Source organism: Oryctolagus cuniculus, chromosome 1 (genome assembly GCF_964237555.1).
Source record: "Oryctolagus cuniculus chromosome 1, mOryCun1.1, whole genome shotgun sequence".
Taxonomy (NCBI): Eukaryota; Metazoa; Chordata; class Mammalia; order Lagomorpha; family Leporidae; genus Oryctolagus; species Oryctolagus cuniculus.
The window spans coordinates 190,170,676-190,194,490 of record NC_091432.1 but is presented as its reverse complement, the minus strand read 5'-3'; the positions used below and the strand labels follow the sequence as shown (position 1 = coordinate 190,194,490).

The 23,815-nt window shown below is 40.0% G+C and overlaps 1 protein-coding gene across 2 annotated transcripts in view; it reads left to right on the top strand.

The window, feature by feature from the left end:
- Positions 1-23,815, top strand: part of PLAA (phospholipase A2 activating protein) — a 58,422-nt gene that overhangs the window by 31,763 nt on the left and 2,844 nt on the right. For both annotated transcript variants that reach the window (XM_051844876.2, XM_002708046.5), the window contains exons 6-12: positions 113-248; positions 4,004-4,173; positions 7,917-8,074; positions 8,801-9,020; positions 12,365-12,433; positions 15,564-15,632; positions 20,187-20,288. In XM_051844876.2, coding sequence (XP_051700836.1) covers positions 113-248; positions 4,004-4,173; positions 7,917-8,074; positions 8,801-9,020; positions 12,365-12,433; positions 15,564-15,632; positions 20,187-20,288 — 924 coding nt within the window. The remainder of the gene's footprint in view (positions 1-112; positions 249-4,003; positions 4,174-7,916; positions 8,075-8,800; positions 9,021-12,364; positions 12,434-15,563; positions 15,633-20,186; positions 20,289-23,815) is intronic.

The window sequence follows — 23,815 nt, the reverse complement described above, 5'->3', positions numbered from 1 at the left end:
TAATAAAATTTAAAACTACTTTTAAAACTTTGACGTTTAAGAATGATAGTGTGAATAAATGTACTTAATTCTATTTGCTGAAACTAATTTTTCCTGTATTTATTAATTTTAGATTTCGTGACAACAGCAGAAGACAGATCCCTGAGAATCTGGAAACGTGGAGAATGTGCTCAAACAATCCGACTTCCAGCTCAGTCTATATGGTGCTGCTGTGTACTAGACAATGGCGACATTGTGGTTGGTGCAAGGTATTTATATTCTAATTAGTTAGTAAATATGTGTCTAGACCTTTGGTAGACATCAGAGTATACGGAGATGAGCCATAAGAAATGTCAGGTGACCTGGGGAGATGATATGAACATTCTCTTAATGAACAGAAAAACAGAAGGTAGAACAGCGTTTACACAGATGATATGTGACATGTTATACTAGAATTGTACTGCAAGTCGTGCAGTTGAAGCACTGACTATAAAAGAAGTTAGGGAAGGTAGAGACGGATGTGAGAAAACTTTCTGGAGGAGAAATTTGAGTTGGATTTTGCAAGACTATGAGTAAAGAAGAAAATGGAAATTTCTGTCAATGGAAGCAATACAGCAACCCCTCTGTATATGTGCTTTCTACATCTGTGGATTCACCAACCTCATACTGAAAATATTTGAAAAAATATTTCATCTGTATTGGGCATGTACAGACTTCTTTTCTCGTCATTATTTCCTGAATAATAGAGTTTAATAATTAGTTATGTAGCACTTATACTCTATTAAGTATTATAAGTAGTCAAGTGATGATTTAAAGTATACAGGAGGATATGAATAGAATGCATACAAATATGGGGCCACCGCTGTGGCTTAGTGGGGTAAAGCCTCGGCCTGCAGCCACAGCATCCCATATGGGCGCTGGTTCAAATCTCTGTTGCTCCACGTCTGATCTCACGCCCTGCCAATGTGTCTGGGAAAGCAGCAGAGGATGGTACAAGTCTTGGGCCCCTTTACTCACATGGGAGACGCAGAAGAAGCTCCTGGCTCCTGGCTTTTGCCTGCATCACTTGTGGCTGTTACAGCCGTTCGGGGAGTAAACCAGTAGATGGAAGATCTCTCTTTCTATCTTTTCTCTCTAACTCTGCCTTTCAAATAAATAAGTAAATTTTTAAAAAAATCTTCATTGAGAAATAATACATACAGATACTATACCATTTTATATAAGGGACTTGAACATCAATGAATTTTGGTTGTAAAACTAAGCCCCATGGATACTGAGAGATGACAGTTCTCAATTTCTTTCATGGGAATGAATATGATCTGCATAGGAATGAAGGAAAATAGAGGAATGCTAATGCTAGGGAATAGTGGATGGTAGGTGTGGTGCAGCTTAACTTTGGAGTACCTTGAATGCCAGGCATGTTTTTAGTTTCAGTGCTGGGAAGTAAGAGTTTGCAAGTATTTTTCTTTGTTTCTTTTTCTTTCTTTCTTCTGTTTGTTTGTTTGTTTTTTAAGATTTATTTATTTGAGTGTCAGAGTTAGAGAGGGAAAGAGAGAGAGGTCTCCCATCTCTTGGTTCACTTCTGAAATGGCTGCAAAGGCCTTAGCTGGGTCGATCTGCAGCCAAAAGTCAGGAGCTTCTTCCAGGTCTTCCACGTGGGTGGCAAAAACCCAAGGACTTTGACCTCCTTCCACTGCATTCCCAGGCACATAAGTATGGAGCTGGATCTGAAGTGGAGCAGCCAGGACTCTTAACTAATGCCCATGTGGCCATCTATGATGCCAGCTTTATGCCACAATGCTGGGCCCCAAGAAGTTGTATCTCTTGAGAAGAAATTATATGATTAAAGCAGAATTTGATAATTGTTGAACATATGGACTGGAGTTATCTAGAGGTGACAATGGATATGGAAGCAACTAGAAAGCAGCTGAAGTAGTGTGGGTATGAAGTTATAAAACAGTTGCACAATGCTAATGGACAAGAGATAAATAGAAGATAATTTGGAGGAGATATTATCCAAAACGGGATAAAGAAATTAATAAAGCTGCAGTCTTTGCTGGCGCCTTGGCTCACTAGGCTGATCCTCTGTCTGCGGCGCCGGCACCCCGGGTTCTAGTCCCGGTTGGGGCGCCAGGTACTGGTCCCAGTTGCTGCTCTTCCAGTCCAGCTCCCTGCTGTGGCCCTGGAGGGCAGCGGAGGATGGCCCAAATGTTTGGGTCCCTGCACCCGCATGGGAGACCAGGAGGAAGCACCTGGCTCCTGGCTTCAGATCGGTGCAGCGCACCGGCACAGTGGCTGTGGCAGCCATTAGGGGAGTGAACCAACAGAAGGAAGACCTTTCTCTCTGTCCCTCTCTAACTGTCTATAACTCTCTCTCTGTCTCTCTCTCTCACTGTTTAACTCTGCCTGTCAAAAAAAAGAAAAAAGAAAAAGAAAAAGCTGCAGTCTTCAATGGAATTCCTCATTAAAAAAAATCGAGAATTGGGAGAATTAGTTTGGTACAGAAAGTGATGACTTCACTTTGGACTTCCAGAAATCTGAGTAATAGAGGGCCACACACAAGCTAATGGATCATGGGCAGTTAGGAGCCTAATACAAGAACTGAGACTGGGGCTGGTGCTGTGGTGTAAAAGGTTAAGCCTCTGCCCGCAGTGCTGGTATACCATATGGGTGCCAGTTCCAGTTCTTGCTGCTCTGCTTCTGATCCAGCTCTCCCCTAATGTGCCTGAGAAAACAGCAGAAGATGGCCCAAGTACTTGGGCTCCTGCACCCACAAGGAGACCTAGAAGAAGCTCCTGACTCTGACCTGGGCTTGGCCCAGCCCTGGCCGTTGTTGCTATTTGGCGAGTGAACCAGCGTATGGAAGAATCTCTCTCTCCTTCTTTATTTCTTCCTTTCAAATAAAATCGTTTTTTAAAAAAAGACAAACTGAGACTAAGATGAAGATTTGCACAAAGCTGCCCAAAGCAAACCAGTGGGGATCTCTGAGGGAAGAAGTATAGACAAGGAGTGGAAGATTAAGAACTGAGTCTTGTAATATACTGAGAGAGGCCAGTAGGCTAAACAGGACAAAGAAACACAGAAGTTGGCATTTAGAGACAGAAAAGGGGAGATTTTTGAAAGAGATTGTCATCAAGGTCAAAAAGAACTTGAAGCGTCAGGGAATGGAACGTCAGAAAAGCGTTTGGATTTGCTTTGAAAGATGTCATTAGTGACTCTCTGACATCACATTTTTGTAGAAACAAGATATGTACGAAGCCATAAAGGGCTGCTTAAAGAGGTGGATGAAGGAAAGGATTATAGACTATCTTAGAATTGAAGGCAAGAAAAAAGAGGTGACAGCTGTGAGGATTAGAGGGTATAACAAAGTAGAAGTGTTTTATGTTTTGTCCGGGGCAAGGGTTGATTTGTCGGCTTAGTTCCCTTCCACCCCCACCTCCCTAAGCATGTTTGATAAAGTGGAAAGTACTAACTTTGCTATTTCAAACTTTTAGAATTGAGAATTTATGGAAATAAAGTAATTTTTTCTGAGCCTAGAGATTGAGGACTGCCATGCAGTCTAAGCGTGAGGCTGGGTTTTTTTGTGATGTTTGTTTTCCTGTGGTTGGAGTCACATTGTTCATTACTGGCAGAATAAAGGCCATATTTTCACATTTGCTATTTAATAAACTGTATGTTGGGTCCTTGATACCTTTATAAAGTAAACCAGGCCACTATACCATAATGCTGCTGTAATACTGACTTTAAACATAAGTACTGTATCTCTAGATTAATGCAATAATACATTTAACTTGGAGTTGAAAATTGTGTAAAGATATATTTCTCTCTTTTGCCAGTAACTTCTCCTTTAAATAGTTGAAATAAATATTAGAAGACATTGTGTAATGAAGTTAGTATAGTGCTATCAATAATAGATGCTTAGTAACATTTCTTACATTCATATGTATAGATTATTTCATTGGGGTGTGAGAATGTTAATACTCTATGGCACTGACTTTTAAAATCAGTTTGTTTTTCCCTATAGTGATGGTATTATTAGAGTGTTTACAGAATCAGAGGATCGGACAGCAAGTGCTGAGGAAATCAAGGCTTTTGAAAAAGAGCTGTCTCAGGCAACCATTGATTCCAAAACTGGTGATTTAGGGGACATTAATGCTGAGCAGCTTCCTGGAAGGGAACATCTGAGAGAACCTGGTAAATATTCCATTTTATTTAGCGGTAAAAACAAATGCCTTTTGGGATAATAAGTGATAAATAAAAACAAGGTTTTGCCAGTGGTTTTAGTGTTCCTATCATTGCCAGATACTGACTTTTGAGGATTTTATTATCACACATAACTATTAAAGAAACTGTGTTCTTTTTACCTCTCTCACAGTTTAGACTTTGAGTCAATAAACTTCCCATAAACAAATTTTTTTAAAAAAATTTTCATTTATTTGAAAGGCAGAGTGACAGAAAGAGCAAGATCCCATTTGCTAGTTTCTACCTTAAATGTCCACAATGGCCAGGGCTAGGCCAAGCCAGGAGCCAGGAACTCAGTCCAGTTCTTTGACGTGGGTAGCAGGGACCCAAGCATTTGAGCTGTCACTTGCTATCTCCCAGGGTGTACATTAGCAGGAAGCTAGAATCAGGAGCAGAGCATCTGACACGGGATAGGGGTGTCCGAGTTGACATCTTAACCGTCTTGCCAAATGCCCGACCCCCAAAAATCCTTTAAGAAAATGAATCTCGGGGCTGGCACTTGGTGTGTCGAGTAAAGCCGCCACCTGCTGTCCCAGCATCCCATATGGGCGCTGGTTTGAGTCTTGGCTGCTTCACTTCCTATGCAGCTCTCTCCTATGGCCTGGGAAAGCAGTAGAAGATGGCCCAAGTCTTTGGGCCCCTACACCCGCGTGGGAGACCTGGAAGAAGCTCCTGGCTCCTGGCTTCGGGTTGGGGAGTGAACCAGCATATGGAAGACCTCTGTCTCTCTCTGCCTCTGCCTCTCTGTAACTCTGCCTTTTAAATCAATTAATTAATTTAAAAAAAAAAAAAGTCTCCCTGTTAGCTTATATACAGTACACGCTCAAAAGTCACTCATTTGATATTTTTTCTTGGATTGGATTCCCCGAGAGAGGTTGTATAGAGAAAACATAAAAATGAGTTTCAGTGAAGGCATGTCTGCTTATCATTTGAGTTTGAAAGCAGAGGACAAAAATAAACCTAAATAAAATCTTAAAATAAAATCTTGTGTTGGATATATCCTGACTCATTATATTATCAAATGATATATTTCTCAAAGCTTGGTTCATAGGTCTTGAGAGATTCTGAGATCTTTTCAGAATGCCCAGGTCAAAACTAATTTTATTATGAGCTGTTATTTGACTTTTTACACTTTGCTAACATTCACATTTAAGGTACAAAGGCAAAGTAAACAAAACTGTTGCCTCTTTGGCATGCAGGTCAATGCAGTGGCACTGAATTGTTCTAGTACTTACTGTGTTCTTCACTGACATGCAGTTGTGTTTTTAAAAACACTGCCATTTGCCCTGAAGAAAGTCTTTGATGAAGCATTAAAACTTGCTTTATTCCTTCTTGACACTTTAATATACATCTTTCTTTCTAATATTCAGTGCAGCAAAATGTGAAATACACTGTGCCTTCTCAAAGAAAACCGTGTGTTTGGTCATTTGAGTTGCAGGCTGAAGTATAACTTTTTAAATGAAATACCCCTTTTTTTTTTTTTTTTAATTTTTGACAGAGTGGACAGTGAGAGAGACAGAGAGAAAGGTCTTCCTTTTGCCATTGGTTCACCCCCCAATGGCCGCCCCGGCCGGTGCGCTGCGGCTGGCGCATCGCGCTGATCCGAAGGCAGGAGCCAGGTGCTTCTCCTGGTCTCCCATGGGGTGCAGGGCCCAAGTACTTGGGCCATCCTCCACTGCACTTCCGGGCCACAGCAGAGAGCTGGCCTGGAAGAAGGGCAACCGGGACAGAATCCGGCACCCCAACTGGGACTAGAACCCGGTGTGCCGGCGCCGCAAGGCGGAGGATTAGCCTATTGAGCCGTGGCGCCGGCGAAATACCATTTTTATTTGAAAGACTGACTAGGATTATTCAGGCTTCGGTATCTCGTAGACATTTTTTCAAAATTATGAAAGTGAGCTTGTCACTTTAAGGAATATAACTGACAGTATTTGTTGCCAAAGATAAAATTCAAGCTTTCAAGTGTAAATTGGAAATTTAGAAAATTTGTATGTGCCACCAGAAGCTTGATAGCTTCCCAATGTTTGATGATTATAGTGATAATATTAACAAATGCAGTTTTTCATATCGAATAATAAAATGTGTAAATATGGAAATCTGCATGAGTCAGTGAATTGGTATTTTCTTATATTTTTAAAAAATTTTTACTTATTTATTTGAAGGCGAGTTAGAGAGGGAGCAACAGAGAAAGAGGTCTGCCATCTGCTGGTTTACTCCCCAAATGGCCACAACGGCCAGGGCTGGGCCAGACCGGAGCCAGGTGCCAGGAGTTCTTTTAGGTTTCCCACATGGGTGCAGGAGCCCAAGCAATTGAGTCATCTCTGCTGCTTTCCCAGGCACATTAGCAGGGAGCTGGATTAGAAGTGGAGCAGCCAGGACTGGAATCAGTGACCATATCGGATGTTGGCGCTGCCGCAGCGACTGAACTCACTGTGCCACAATAATGGTCGCCCAAAATGGTTTTCCAAATGACCGGCATATTGTTACAGACTCATACATGGGCAAAAGATAAGTAGTAGAGCATTAAAAAAATCCACTGATGTAGTTGCAGATTCTAAATCTTGTAACCCCCCCCATCCACATTTTCTGAAAAAAGCTATGTAATTCTCTTTTGAAGTCCATAGCTGTGTGTTGGATTTACTTTAACCAAACCAAAAAGTTGCCCCAGATTGAGACAAGGTATAAGAGATTAGGGGATGATGGACTAGGCCAGAACTGACATACTATGCTCGCCTCGTTCCACTGGCCATGGCTGAGTAATGTGACATCAGTAGACTTCCAGTTCAAGGATCTGGGTAAAGTAGTCTCTAGTTAGACAGTCACTGGTCTCCCCTGTGGAAGAGGAACACAGCTGTCCCCGTAGAACGGCTTCCTCATCAGAGATGGGGAGAAAGTCGCAGCCATCAGCGGAGTGTTAGTGAGGGAAGGTAGCTAAGCTTTCTTCCAAAAGCCTTGCTGAGGTGACATTCGAGTAAAGTCAAGGAGACAAAGGAGCAAAACTTGTCAGCATCATGTGAAACTTGTCAGCATCATGTGAAAAATGTCACAGGCAAAATAAATAGGCAGTGTAAAGGCTTCATGGTTGACGTTGGGTGACGTGGGTGGGAGGAGGAGTAGAGGATGAGACCAGAGGGGATGGTAGGGACAGTTTATTTGGTCTAGTACACCACTGCAAGAATTTAGACTTTTGCCAAGAGATGAGAAGCCATCGAAGGGTTTTATGCCGAACAGTGTCAGACCCACTTAAACTTTTGAAAAAAATTTCTATGGTTGCTGGTTGAAGATATACCCTAGAGGGCCAAGAGCAGAATTTGGATGCCAATGCATCAATCTAACTGAAAGGGTGGGCTCCTAGCCTGTTGGTTAAGAGGCCCTTGTCCTTTATTGGAGTGCCTGGATTCGATACAGTCTCTGGCTCCTGACTCCAGCTTCCTGCCAGTGTTGATCCTGGGACACAGCAGTGATGGCTCAGCTAACTGGATCCTTGCCACCCAAATGGGAGACCTGGATTGAATTTCTAGCGTCTGGCTTCAGCCCCAGCCAGAGCTTGTTATAGGCATTTGGGGAGTGAACCAACAATTGAGAACTGTCTTCCTTTCTCTCTCTGCTTCTCAAATAAATAACAAAATATTTTTTAAGTTAATAGATATTTTTGAATTTTATTCTATCTTGATTTTTAAAATTTTTATTTTAAGGTACTAGAGAAGGACAGACTCGTCTCATCAGAGATGGGGAGAAAGTTGAAGCCTATCAGTGGAGTGTTAGTGAAGGAAGGTGGATAAAAATTGGTGATGTCGTTGGCTCATCTGGTGCTAATCAGCAAACATCTGGAAAAGTTTTATATGAAGGGAAAGTATGTTGATTTCTTTCTAATTATCATTATCTTAAATCATTAGCCAAGTTAAAGGTTTTCTCAATGCTGATACAGTGTTTTGCGGGGGGTTGTTAAAATTTAGAAATAAATTACTGTAGGAAAATTATCTTTTCCCCCTGTATTGAAAGGATTAACTAAAAGGATATCTTTCCATGTATAGAAAGCTGCATTTGATAAATAAAGTGGGCATTATCTTTTAGTAGTTCCCATACATAAGCAGTTCCCAGCCATTTAGGATTACGAATTCTATGCCACCCTTCATCTAATGCCTTGTGCCTGGCTGTATTTAATTTGATACAACATGATGGACACTGCAGAGCAGTACTTAAATGCCAGCGTGTTTAGGTGAGTAGGGCATAGTAACAGCTGATACTTTTGGCCTTGAGATCAACCAATTGGCAGCCCTCCTTTGGTTCTGGAATTAATATGTGGTCATAATTATCTTCCATTCCACTGCACCCCCCCTCCCCCACTGAAATACTACCTTGCAGCACATGTGAGTGGTCTCTGTTAGTCCTTATTTGCCAGAGAGTTTTTGGCATTGTACATTAAAGCAAGCTTAGTTACTGTAATTATTAAAATGAAAAACACATAATATTTGTTATATATGTATGTATGAGTTAATATGTATTAATATGTATGAAAAGAAATATGTGAAAAGATTAATTAGTAATCTTTTATCTCCTGACTATATTTCTGTTACAGGAATTTGATTATGTTTTCTCAATTGATGTCAATGAAGGTGGACCATCATATAAATTGCCATATAATACCAGTGATGATCCCTGGTTAACCGCATACAACTTCTTGCAGAAGAATGATTTGAATCCTATGTTTTTGGATCAGGTGGCTAAATTTATTATTGATAACACAAAAGGTCAAATGTTGGGACTTGGGAATACCAGTTTTTCAGATCCATTTACAGGTAAATTAATGTTTATATTAGGTCTTATGTACTTTTTTAAAAAATAATTTATTTACTTGAAAGATGTAGTTACAGACAGAGAGAGGTAGAGACAGAGAGCTCTTAATCTGCTGGTTCACTCCCCAAGATCTCCCTTGTGGGTGTAGGAGCCCAAGCAGTTGGGCCATCCTCTCCTGCTTTCCCCAGGCCATCAGCAGGGAGCTGGATCTGAAGTGGAGCAGCCGGGACTTGAACTGGCGCCCATATGGGATGCCAGCACCACAGGCAGATGCTTAACCCACTGTACCACAGCACTAGCCCCAGGTCTTACGTACTTTCATCTATGTTGGTTGATTTTTTTTTTAAGTGTTTAAACACCTATTATGAGTAGCTGTTTATATAAAACTCAAGATCTGAAGCAGGCTTTTACAACGCATTCATATTTTAAGTCAGATTATATAGTAATTCTGTATTTATAGAAGTAAATTGTTCTTTCAGAAATACAGCTACACTATAAATAAAATTAAGCAATTTTAATTCAACCATGTGAAAAAAAGAAACTTGAAAATTCCTTTTTATAGTTTTTCCTTTTTAAAATTATATATTTTAGCACTCTGACCTCAGAATCAGCCCATAAGGCATTCTTGTCTGGCTGAAAAGCCCATGAGAGCAATTCAGGCATGGAGAGCAAAGACACTGGCAAAAAAATGTCCTACATGAAGGATCTCTGTGAGAGAGACCCCGGTGGAAAGAGGTAGCCATAACTTGGCAGCTCATGTCAAGAGCCTTGGGTGATTACTGACATCATAAATAATTATAATAAATAAATAATTGTTAAATTAACAATATGAGTCACTGTATGCTTACTTTCCTTGCAGGACTTCTGTCCTCAATGAATTGTATTATGAGAATTAACTGTAAAACTTGTTCTCAAACAGTTTTTTTTGTGTGTATGTGTGTACAAACTGTTGGGATATTTACTTAGTAGAGTTGGTCTTCTGTATAGAAAGTTAATTGAAAACGAATCTTAATGAGAATGGGACTGGGAATAGGAGAGGGAGGAGGAGCTGGGTGGGAGTTGGGGTGGGAGGGCAGGTATGGTGGGAAGAATCACTATTTTCCGAAAGTTGTACTTATTAAACTTTTACTCATTAAATAAAAGGTTTCTTTGCAGGAAAAATAAGAAAACTATATATTTTGGTACAATTTAGTAACTAGAAATTCCGTTAGTTGTGTGTCATATCTGGGATTGAAATGTGGGTGGTTTTTTATATGTGATTTGCTTTCTACGTATTTATTTTAAGTTAATAAAGTTAGCTCTTTGTATCAGCTTTATCCGAAATGCCTGGGACCAGAAGTGTTTTAGGCTTAAGATTTTTTTTTTTTCAGATTCTGGAATAGTTGCAAATATATAATGAGATATACTGGGGAGGGAGCCAAGGCTAAACATGAAATTTATTTATTTTAAAAAATACCATATAGCCGGCGCCGCGGCTCACTAGGCTAATCCTCCGCCTAGCGGCGCCAGCACACCGGGTTCTAGTCCCGGTTGGGGTGCCAGATTCTGTCCCGGTTGCCCCTCTTCCAGGCCAGCTCTCTGCTGTGGCCAGGGAGTGCAGTGGAGGATGGCCCAGGTGCTTGGGCCCTGCACCCCATGGGAGACCAGGAAAAGCACCTGGCTCCTGGCTCCTGCCATCGGATCAGTGCGGTGTGCCAGCCGCAGTGCGCCGGCCGCGGCGGCCATTGGAGGGTGAACCAACGGCAAAGGAAGACCTTTCTCTCTCTCTCTCTCACTGTCCACTCTGCCTGTCAAAAAAAAAATAAATAAAAATAAAAAATAAAAAAAATACCATATATATATATATCCCAAAAGTAATTTTAGGCAATAATTTTAGCACACCTATATTTTGAATATGACTCTTCATAGGAGGTCAGGTGTGAAATTTTCCATTTGTATCGTCGTGTTGCTGCTTGAAAAATTTTATATTTTAAAGCACTTTGGATTTTCAGATTAGGGATGCTCAACTTGTATGCGGTATCTAAAATGTTAAAAATAGGGTTAGGTGCTAATATCTTTCTATAAACTATGCATTAGCAACATTAGTCTGAATTCTGGCTTTTAGAATGTGACTTATAATCCAACCAGTATTACTTTGCATTCCAGATCCTGGAAACTGAGGTACAGGAAGAAATAAAATGCCTCCTCTTTTCTTAGGTTACAGGGCCTACTTTAAGTAGGATTTTGCAGTAGATAACTTTAATGTTGATGCTTTCCTGTTGAAATTTCTGACTCTGTTTTGTGCTTGTGCTCTTCCCTATTCTACAAGAACTTCATGTCGCCTTCCTTTCTCAAATCCTTCCTTGGATACTCCATGTATCCAAATTATCTCCTGAGTCACAATTCCCTTGCCCATTCACATAATCTCACCTGTACATTGACAGAACTATCAAATCACTCACTACTGAATGATAAATTATGTATACTTCCAAATATTTGTACTTAACATTAAAAAAAAGAAAAAAAAATTAGGTGCTTAGTACCTGTATTTTTTGTTGGTGTAATCTCACACTACAGGGAAAAAGAGTGGACTCATTGTTGTGTCGTGTAAATTATGTGGGACGAAGGACAGGTGTTAAAGTAGCTAGCTTTACCTGGAAATCTAACAACTGCTTGGCTTGTTTTGCCCTTTCAAGATTCTAACTTCATAAGCATCTTTACAAGTCTTTTTGTGAACAACTTGATTATATTTCCCTAGAGGAACTAACAACACATATATTTGCATACACACCACACGTTTGTAAATGTGTAAATGGCAGTCTGTTTCCTTTGTTACACTCATCCCCTTTGTAATTCTCTTCTCCAGTAGGTTATAAGCTTCAGTGGATACAAGCAATTTTGTTCCCTGCTGGATCCCCAGCACTGAGTGCACTGTTTGACACATGAATTAATGAACCCAGGGCTTCTCAAAAAGATTAACATTTAATGCCTGTGGTTTTGATAGCAGTAGCAACAGCAGGAATTCTCATGAATTTGTAAAGGAACAGGACAGGAATAGATTGTGTGTGATTATTTTTGAGGTCAGAGATCACCTGAAATTCTCTTTTTATGTTTGAATTCATTTTATTTTAATATGCAAGTGCTAGGACTAATATAAAAAAGCATTAAAGTTGGGAAAACAAAACTTGGAGAATCGTTAAAATTTTAGTTTTGTCCTAGGTATAAGATATCTGATTATAATTTCTGTCATGTGACAGCGTTACTATTCTGTTCTTCTCCAAGTTTAGGTTCCTGTAATGTAAGCATGTGCTATTAATGAAATTCAAAATTCAGGAATATTTCAACTTTTCCTGTTTTGCATGCACAGGTGGTGGTCGGTATGTTCCAGGCACTTCAGGATCTTCTAACACACTGCCTACAACAGATCCTTTTACAGGTGCGATATAGTTTTGATTACTACATCATTCTTCACTCAATATATAGCGTTTTGCATTGTATGGCTTTATATTTTGGAGATGTCATCCAGGAATTAATAATTCCCTTATCTGTATTTTCTGTTTTGATGAATCTCCTTTAACTTCTGAATTTCGCTTTTTCCCGGAATACTTTTGTAGACTTCTTCATGACTATTAGATAGCATTTTATTAGTTGGAACTCATCGTTTGCCCCAGTGGTACTTCCTGCCAGGAGAACAGAATAGTTAGCATAGCTTTTAGAGTCAGACAGATGTTGATTCACAATCTGGCTCTACCACCCTACTTGCTGTGCAAAGTTGGCAAGTTACTTAACCTGTCTGAGCCTATTTTTTTTATCTGTGAAATTAGATAATAGGGGAACCCACCAACCAAGACACAGCATGAGTGCTATCACTGGCGAGATGCTACCAATCATGAGCAGAGAAGGAGCCATGTGAGTCTCTAATATTGGATGGAACATTGCATTCAAGAAGTCTGCCCAGGCATATTTTGACTTAGAATGGAAGGAGACATTCCACTCAGCTATCCAAGATTAGTCTTCCTAATCTAAGTTATAAATGGCCTTCTTGAAGCCCTTGAAGTGTCGGTGTATCTCTTCAAACTGAATTTACTTATCAAGGTATGCATGCCTCACCATCAACACTACTGGAAAAAAAAAAAAAAAATGGCCAGAGTTGGACTTTAATGCAGCTGAAGAAATCTATTTTCAGAATGGCTTTGATATCTTTTATGATGCTGTTTTTGGATCTTCAGCCACTGTTCCTGGACAATATATCCAATTTAGAAAGAGATTCATGGCCTGTATGGAATCTGCTAGCAGAGTTAGTACTGTGAGCTATAAAATACCAACTGCAGTCCTCTTTCAGCTCTAGATGGAACCAGTATACCCTAGGTCAGTGTCTTGAAGTTGTGAATTGTTCTTGGTGAGCTTTCTTTTTCCTTTGAATGAATTGGTGGCCCAGATACAAATGGTTGCATCTAGGGCATTTATAACTAGTATACTAAAATCAATAACTAGCACGTTAAATGCTCTGATGGTATGGTGTCTCTTAAGGAACTCTTTGATGATGTAATGCTGTTTCAAATGTTAGTAAGGGTCTTGAGTAGGTAAGATGATGACTTTCTCTAAATCAGCAGTTCAGAAACAGTGATGCCTTGAAACTTAGACCAACAGTGTTCCTGAATCTCACTGGCACCTTTTTTTCTGGAGCAGAAAGAACAAAGCTTCAACTATTACCAACAAAATCAAGTGAACTAGGGCTGTCATAACCAGAGCATGTCTTATGTCACACACTGTCAGTAACTCAAAAAATGCAGTGGTTATATAGATACACCAGATAACATACTAAATGTCCAGGAGAATTATGGTGTCATTAGGATAGCAAAGTATACTTAAAAGGAAGATAGATACCAACATCTATCATTGTGACGTATGAAAATTCAGTGGTATAACATATAATTTGTTTAACAAAATACCTGGAATACATTTAAACTATCAATATCTGTTAGTTAATATTACTATAGATGTTGTTCCCCCAATTGTACAAATAGCACTGGGGCCATAAAGTTTTCTCTTCTGGCTTACAACTTATGGTCCATCTTGATTTTTTTTTCTTTTCTTTATTAATTTCTGCAGTTGAAACTTCTGGTGTCTATTAGAATGACTGGGAAGCTTGTTTAAATTGCTTATCCCAAGGTTCTACGCTTAGAGATTCTGAGTTACTGGGTTATTGAGTAGGTTAAAAATATTCATACCCTGATCTGTCACTCAAGGATTCTGGTGAAATGGTCTATTTTTTTTTTAAGATTTATTTATTTAGTTGAAAGAGTTACACGAAGAAAGAAGGAGAGGCAGAAAGAGAGAGAGGTCTTCCTTCCATCCGCTAGTTCACTCCCCAACTGGCTACAGTGGCCGGAGCTGTGCCGATTCTAAGCCAGGAGCCAGGAACTTCTTCTGGATCTCCCATGCAGATGCAGGGACCCAAGAATTTGGGCCATCTTCCACTGCTTTCCCAGGCCACAGCAGAGAGCAGGATCAGAAGTGGAGCAGCCGGGACTCAAACCAGTGCCCATATGGGAGCCAGCACTGCAGGCAGCGGCTTTACCCACTACACCATAGTGCTGGCCCCAGTGAAATGGTCTTGAGTGTGGTTTGCACTTACGTATGTTTAAAAACTCCCTATGTGTTTATAAAATGGAGCCCTTTAGAGTACCACTAGGTTATGGGTGGACTCTAGGAATCTGAATATTGAATATGACTCTCCTTCAAGAGTCAGAACAATAAAAGCCCTCAAGAGCTTTTAATACCTGAAGTAAACTATTTAGCCTTCCTCTTCTAAAATAATCATGAATTATGGTATCTAATTAATACTTTAATGAATATATGCATCTAAGATGCTTAGCATGTTGGCTGGCGTATAGTTAGAACTCACCAAATTTACTTACTCTGTGATGATCTTCATTATTTTTATTAATCTTATTTATACCTTTTTTTCTTTTTTTAAGTGTTTGCCTTTTCTGTGTTACACTGGTTATATCAACTTCTAGTTTATAATCTCTGGCTAAAACAAAGCTCATCATTTTTCTTCCCACAGAGGTTGATCCAGAGCTTTGAATATCTAAATTCTACTGTTTCTCTCTAAATATCTTCTTTTTGTTTGTTTGTTTCTTTCTATTTTCAATAATATAGCCAAAATTATAATCTCCAATGTGACTGGGCTGTTGTCATAGCATCCCTAAAGCTTACCTAAGTGTTCTCTGAAGGTATTATGCATTAGCTACTAAACCTTTTTCTCTATATTCTATTTATGCTTTTGTAATTTATTAAACTTCTGCAATTATAATGCGTAAGACATAAAATGTTTATTTTGTACCTTGGGAATGAATTTTAAGATAACATTTCTTGGGGACTTACTATATGCCAGGCACTATTCTAAGCATTTTTCTGTATTATGTTTATAGCATATTTAGCATGTAAAGATGCCATTCTGAAGTGTGACTGATAAATAGTTATTCTATGTACAGGAGGAGGAGTTTGTAATCTGTGATTTGCAGTTGCCTTTGCTTACTAGGAGTGTTATTGCATTGTAGGTGCTGGTCGTTATGTGCCAGGTTCTGCAAGTATGGGAACCTCTATGTCTGGAGTTGATCCATTTACTGGTACGTATTTTTCATTTGTTTTTGATTTTTTAAAATTTTTATTTATTTATTTGAGAGGTAGAGTTACAGACAGAGAGACAGAGACTGAGAGAAAGGTCTTCCATCTGCTGGTTCTCTCCTCAGATGGCCGCAATGGCCGGAGCTGAGGTGATCTGAAGCCAGGAGCCTGCAGCTTCTTCCAGGTCTCCCATGTGGGAGCAGGGGCCCAAACACTTGGGCCATCTTCCACTGTTTTTCCAGGCCACAGCGGAGAGCTGGGTCGGAAGAGGAGCAGCTGGGACTTGAACTGGTACCCATATGGGATTCTGGCACTGCAGGTGGAGGGTAACCTACTATGCCACCGCACCTGCCCCATAGATTTTTTTTTAATATATATTTATTCAGAAATAGTTACAGAGAGAGAGTGAAGCAGCAGATGGAGAATGTCTGTCCCTCTCTTCTGTAACTGACTTTCAAAATAAATGAATAAATCTTTAAAAAATTTTATTGAAACTTTTATTTAATGAAAGATTAAGAAAATTTGTGTCATTTTCTTGCCTGAAAACTGTATATAGTAAATCAAGACTATACTTCTTGGGTTGCTTTTTAGAATTGTCTCAGGATTGCCTCATTGCATGCATTAGAATCATCTGAAGCTTTAAAAAAAAAAGTACTTCAACCTCATCCCCACACAAGTTCACTTGGTCTGGTATTCCTCTATGTTGAAGATCTTGGAAAGGGGTGTTTTAGAATCTTCCACAATGATCCTAATATGGAACCAGGACTGAAAAACTGTTTTAGATATGGGTTTTGTTATGACTCTCCCTTAAGAGTCAGAACAATAAAAGCCCTCAGGTTAAGCTGCCACTTGGTATGCCCACATATCACGTCAGAGTGGTGGTTCCCATCCAGCTTCCTGCGAATGTGCCTCGGAAGGCAGCAGGCAACAACCTGGGTATTTTGACCCCTGCCGTTGAAGTGGGAGAGACCTGGATGGAGTTCCTACCTCCTAATTCCTGCCTTTGGCCTGGCCCAGTCCCACCTATTGTGGGTTTTTTGGGAGTAAATTAGTGGGGTGGAAGCTTGCTCTCTCTCCTTCTCCCTCTGTCTCTTGCCCTCCTCCAACCTCCCTTTCCCCTCCCTTACTATGCCTTTGAACTAAACAAACGGGCTGGCATTGTGGCATAGCTGGTTAAGCCTTCATCTGCAACATGACACTGGCATTTCATATGGTTACTGGTTCCTGTCCCACTGCTCCAATTCCAATCCACCTCCCTGCTAAAGGCTTGGGAAAAGCAACAGAAGATTGGCCATGTGTTTGGGTCCCTACCATTCACATGGAAGACCTGGAAGAAGCTCCTAGGCCCTGGTCTTGGCTTTGGCCTGGCCCAGCCTTGGGCATTGCTGCCATTTGGGGAGTGAACCAGTGGATGGAAGCTCACTCTCGTTCTCTCTCACTCTCTCTTTCTCTGTCTCTCCCTCTCTAACTCTGCTTTTTCAAATAACTAAATCTTTTTAAAAATTACATTAGCTTTAAAAATATGAAAACTTGTTTTACTGTATTAAGTCTGGTTTCCTCAGTATCCTCACAAGATCTGTGTTTATTCCAGTCTCTCCTCCTTTGCTGCTTCTTAATGTGTTGAGAATGTTATTCACTGGATTACACACTGTTCTTTTTAACAAGACTCAGAAGAGAATGGGCTTTTAAGGTTTAGGATGGAATATTTGGCCTTGTCTTGAGCAACTAATTTTTTCTTTTATCTTTGGTATTTAGCCTAGAGTATGACACATGTTATTTGTTCTTTAAATATATACAGGTATGTTTTCCTCTGCATTGTCTGCCAGTTAAATGCAGAGCTAAATTTGTGACTCATCTGTTTCAACTTTGACAGATTCTTGACATGTATTTTCCCTATGTAATTATGATTTTATGTTTTATGTACACAAAAGTATATATTCAAAAGAATTTGAGTAAAATATGTGATTAAGCATCATAAACTCCCACAAACTATCACTGTACTTAAAAATCAGTTGGCATATGATTTTGAAAGCTATTTTTTAAAGATTTATTTACTTATTTGAAAAGCAGAGTTTACAGAGTGAGAGAGAGAGGGAGAGAAAGAGAGATCTTCCATTCACTGCTTTACTCCCCAGATGGCTGCAATGGTCTGAAGCCAGGAGCCAGGAGCTTCTTCCCTGTCTCCCATATGGGTGGCAGGGGCTCAAATACTTGAGTTACCTTCTGCTGCTTTCCCAGGCACAAGAGCGAGGCGTTGGATTGGAAGTGGAGCAGTCGGGATTGGAACAGGCATCCATGTGAGATGCCAGTGTCTCAGGTGGCAGCTTTACCTGCTATACCACAACACTGGCTCCAAAAGCTATTTTTTACTTGTAAAAGTAGCATTGGTTGGCAGTATTGGAGTATAATACTAATGTAGTAACTAAGATTATGGATTCTTGGAGTAGGCCTTCAGCTTAGTGGTTGAAAGGCCCAGGACCCACATTGGTGTGCCTGGGTTCTATTTTGGCTCCAGCTCCTGACTTTAGCTTCCCACCAAAGCAGGTCCTGAGAGGCAGTGATGATGGCTCACATAATTGAGTTCCATACTGGGGAGCTGGATCGCATTGCCTGTCTCTATGTCTTTCAAATAATTTTTTTTTTTTAATTTTTAAAGATTATGGACCCTGAAGTGAGAATCCTTACATTCAACTCTCAGTCTGACTCTGAAGAAGTTACCTGCTGTGTCTGTCTCTTTTTATTTGCAAAATTGAGATAATACCTGCCTCCTTAAGAGTTCATAATTTATGTAAACTTAGAAAATTGATGCAAATCACCACTGTACCAGTTGGAACAAAAGAGACTAAAGTCAGTAGGGCTCCCTTGCATTTTCTAGAATTTAATTTTTAATAGTTGGGGTTATATACTGGAACTTTTTATACTTTAGTACCAACTACTGTATTTTTTACCAGACTAATAAAATAACAGTCTTCAAAGTGGCCTATACGACAGCCCATGGTCTTCTTAACAGTTTGCTCTGCATCCATCCCTTCATTAGAAAACCCTATGATGGGTCCTGTTGACTATTTTCTCTTTCCTTGCATCCTCCTTGCCTTCTACTTACCCACACTAAGTGGTTGCAGTTGCCCATATAAGATGCAGGCAGCAGCTGTACTTGCTACTCCACAATACTGACCCTATCTATAGCATTTATTAAATGAACTCAGTTAAACTTTTCTGAGCACCCACATTGTCCTTTGCTGGATCATTCACTCTATTATAAGCTCTCGTTGCATTCTGTACTTTCCTTCGTAAAACTCTGCATTGTACTTAATTCTTTGGATGATACTTAATTAACATTTGTATCTTCCTTCACACAACTAGAATGTACCAACCAGGTGTGTATATAAAGCTCATCTTTGATCATATCAGTAAATATCCTATGCTTTAGAAATAGTTATTTTTATGGAACCAGCACTGTGGCACAGCGGGTTAATGCCCTGGCCTGAAACGCAGGCATCCCATATGGGTGCTGGTTCTAGTTCTGGCTGCTCCACTTCCGATCCAGCTCTCTGCTATGACCTGGGAAAGCAGTACAAAATGGTTCAAGTCCTTGGGCCCTTGCACCCACTTGGGAGACCCGGAGGAGGCTCCTGGCTCCTGGCTGTGGTTCGGTGCAGCTCTGGCCATTGTGGCCAATTGGGGAGTGAACCATCGGATGGAAGACTTTCTCTCTCTCTCTCTCTTTGCCTCCTCTCTCTCTGTGTAACTCTGACTTTCAAATAAATAAATAAATATGTAAAAAATAAAAAAAAATATTTTCTATACTTACTACATTACTTGCTTCATCTTTTATATGTATTATATACTCAGAATATTTAAATCTTTTACTAATATTTTGCAAAAATTTCACATTAGAACAAACATGAAGTTTAAATTAAATTTTGAAATGTAGGCTATAAATTAGATTTAAATTATACTTTACATGAAGTTGTTATATTCATTTAATGTTGCTGAATTTTTTGTTTTGCCAGTTTTTTGTTCAATATAGGATACTAAGTTTCAGTTACTATAATTGAGGCTTAAGTAATACAAAAGAACAGGATCTCCGCCCTTTATGAATGTACAAACTGGGGCATTTATAAAGATGATATAGAAAATGATTGGAGAGAATGGCAATGCAAATGTCTATATCATTTGTAGTAAACAATAAAAGACATGAGAAGGGAGAGATCAGATTGTCTTAAAGAAGATGAGAATGGGATGTTTCCTAATTTTTTTGTATCCTTGATCTTTTTAAATTTTAAAAATTTAAAAGAAAAGTAGAAAATATTAAATGGAATGGCTTTGTTCTACATTTAAGCTTCCTTTCCCCAAACCAAAAATTCTTACATCAATAAGTGCAAACAACATATAAAAAATGTTATGGATGATTGCTTTTCTTTTTGTTTGAAGTTTGTAGTTACATCATGCACTGAGTAGTTGCATATCTCAGTAATTGTGAAAACAGTCATATAGTTGGAAAAATCTCATTTTTGATCACTCGTAATTTTCATCATTTTCTGTTCTGTAAATAGGGAATAGTGCTTACCGATCAGCTGCACCTAAAGCATTGAATATTTATTTCCCTAAAAAAGAAGCTGTCACTTTTGACCAAGCAAACCCTACACAAATATTAGGTAAGTTTATTTTTTTCTCACTATTTAAGATCTGTTTCTCTTCCTAGTGTGTCAGGAACTATACACTTACATGCAAAGAGATTTCTATTATGATATTACTTAGCTGTCAACTACAAATACACAATGTGGTAATGGACCCATACTACTTTGTAAGAAAGCCTTTTAGAAATATGTAAATGCTCATGATGCCTTTAATAAGACAGTACCTACAGGGGAAAAAAATCTTAAGTCCCACCTCTCAAAATTCCTGATGTTTTTCTGGAAAAAAAAGAATGTTTTGGAAAATCAAGGTCTTTCCTTTAATCTTTAAAAAATTAATGGCCCTAGGGCAGGTGTTTGGCTTACTGGTTAAGTTGGCTGTATCCCTATCAGAGCGCCTGCCTTTGATATCTAGCTTCAGCTCCTGACTCTAGCTTCCGCTCCTGACTCCAGCTTCCACTCCTGACTCTAGCTTCCAGTCCTGACTCTAGCTTCCAGTCCTGACTCTAGCTTCCGCTCCTGACTCTAGCTTCTGCTCCTGACTCTAGCTTCCTGGTAATCCAGACGCTGGGAGGCAGTGGTGATGATTCAAGTAACTGGGTTCCTGCCACCCAAATGGAAGACCTGGATTGTGTCTATGGCTCCCAGTTTCTACCCAGCCCAGTTCTGGTTGTAGCCGATGTTTGGAGAATGAACCAGTAGATATGAGCTGTCTCTCTACCTCTCAAATTTAGAAAAAGAATGAAAGAATTCTTGATGCTCAGAAATAATAAAACAACATTTAAAATTGCCCTTTAAAAATGAAACTACTCTATTGACTTTGATTGCGTTGTGTTAGCTTTTCTCAGAACAAAATGGCAGGGTTTTGTGTGTGTTTTTTTTTTTTTTGGACTAAGGGAAATATTAGGTCTGTTTGCCAAATGATTGTAGGGAGAATTAATTGATGCTTGTCTATAAGGCTGAGTTTTTTTGGTCCCATTATTATCCTTTACGTTGTCTTTATAAAAAATTGATAGCTGTTTTCATTGCTTAATTTTGAACATAAAGAAATATATGTACACTTTAGAATTTTTAAGCTCTCATACAAATGTAAGAGATTTCTTGCGGGTGGCTTAGTGGGTTGGGCCTAGGCCTGTGGCGCCAGTGTGTCCCAACTGCTCTTCTTCTGGTCCAGCTCTCTGCTATGGCCTGGGAAGGCAGTGGAAGATGGCCTGGGTACTTGGGCCCCTGTACCCATGTGGGAAGCCCAGAGGAGGCTCTTGGCTCCTGGCTTTGGATTGGCCTGGCTCTGGCAGTTGCAGCCATTTGGGGAGTGAACCAGCGGTTAGGGGACATTTCTCTCTGTCTCTCCCTATCTGTCTGCTGTACCTCTCAAATAAATAAACAAAATCTTTAAAAAAGGGTTTTTTTTTGTTTTTTTTTTTTTTTGGCCGGCGCCGCAGCTCACTAGGCTAATCTTCCGCCTGTGGCGCCGGCACACCAGGTTCTAGTCCCGGTTGGGGTGCCGGATTCTGTCCTGGTTGCTCCTCTTCCAGGCCAGCTCTCTGCTGTGGCCCGGGAGTGCAGTGGAGGATGGCCCAGGTGCTTGGGCCCTGCACCCCATGGGAGACCAGGAGAAGCACCTGGCTCCTGCCTTCGGATCAGCGCAGTGCACCGGCCGCAGCGCGCCAGCCGCAGAGGCCATTGGAGAATGAACCAACGGCAAAGGAAGACCTTTCTCTCTGTCTCTCTCACTGTCCACTCTGCCTGTCAAAAAAAAAAAAAAAAAAAAGGTTTCTTTTTTTGCATTCCTTAAATAAGTTTAGTTTTTTTAAGAAAGTTTTTTAATTTTTAATTAATTTTAACAGATTTAGTGTGGTTTATGGATACAGTTCTACGGACATAATGATATTCTCATCTTCCCTCCCTCCATTTCTCTCCCTCTAACCCTCCTTTAAGTTTATTCTTCTATTTCTTACTGTTAAAAGTTTTAATGCCATACAAAACACGTTTCCATTTATGACTGATAAAAATTTGTTTATCTTCCTAAGCTTCTGTGATAGAAATTTGGAGTTTTTAGGCCAGCGCCGCAGCTCAACAGGCTAATCCTCCGCCTAGCGGTGCCTGCACACCGGGTTCTAGTCCTGGTCGGGGCACCAGATTCTGTCCCAGTTGCCCCTCTTCCAGGCCAGCTCTCTGCTGTGGCCCGGGAGTGCAGTGGAGGATGGCCCAAGTGCTTGGGCCCTGCACTTGCATGGGAGACCAGGATAAGTACCTGGCTCCTGCCTTCGGATCAGCGCAGTGCGCCGGCGGAAGCGCGCCGGCTGCGGTGGCCATTGGAGGGTGAACCAACAGCAAAAGGAAGACCTTTCTCTCTGTCCCTCTCTCTCACTGTCCACTCTGCCTGTCAAAAAAAAAAAAAAAAAATTGGAGTTTTTTATTCTGTAAATTATTTTTAAACATTTTTAATTTATTTTCATCTGTTTGAAAGGCAGAGCAATAGAGGGAAAAAGAGATTTTCCATCCCCTGGTTCATTTTCCAAATGTCTGCCATGGCCAGGGCTGAGCCAGGCCCAAGCCAAGAGTCTAGAACTTTGTATGGATCTCCCACATGGGTAACAGGCACAGCAACTTGAGCCATCATCTGTTAGGAGGCATTAGCAGAAAGCTAGATTGGAAGTGGAGCAGACGGGACTCAAACGGCACTCAAACATGGAAATTTTGAACTAACAGTGTTACATGACTCAAAGTAGTATCAGTGTTGATAAGAATGTTGATATTAAAGATACATGTGAAAAGTTTGAAGTAAATTGCAAACATGGAAGAAAGATCAATATTTCCATGACATAAACTTAAAAGTAATATGCCCAATGTGTATATAAAATTAAGTCAAAATTCAAAATTATCATTAGGCACTTAACTCTGTTTCATTGGTAACAATAGACGCTGACATGAATTGTCTAAAAAATTGCTCCAAATTTTTTTATTGAAAAGTTGATTGTATGTTGGTATATTCAACATGTTGTTGGCTTGAAAACTGTTCAAAATGATAACAACTATGATAAACTTTTAAGATTTATTCAGAGCAGAAAGCTTCCGAAGGTCTTAGAAAATAACAGGTTACAGGAGGGCTATCATTAAAGGTGTCTGCATCGCATATCACAGTTCCTGGGTTTCATCCCTACCTCTGGCTCTTGACTCCAGCTTCCTGTTAATGTCGACCCTGAGAGGCAGTGATGATGGCTCAAGTGATTGGGTTCCTGCTACCAACTTAGGAGACCTGAATTGTATTCCTAGCTCCTAGGTTTGCCTCCAGCAAACATTTGGAGCAGATGAGAGTTCACATGTATGTTCTTTCTCTCCACCTTTCAAATGAATAAATAAAAATAAAAAAAAAATTAGGTACAATAAAAATAATCATGGTAATGTTTCTTCGACTATATTATGCTTAGCTTAAAAATACATACTTTGGGGCCGGCACTGTGGCACACTATGTTAATCCTCCGCCTGCGGCGCCGGCATCACATATGGCGCCGGTTCTACTCCAGGCGAGCTGCTCCTCTTCCAGT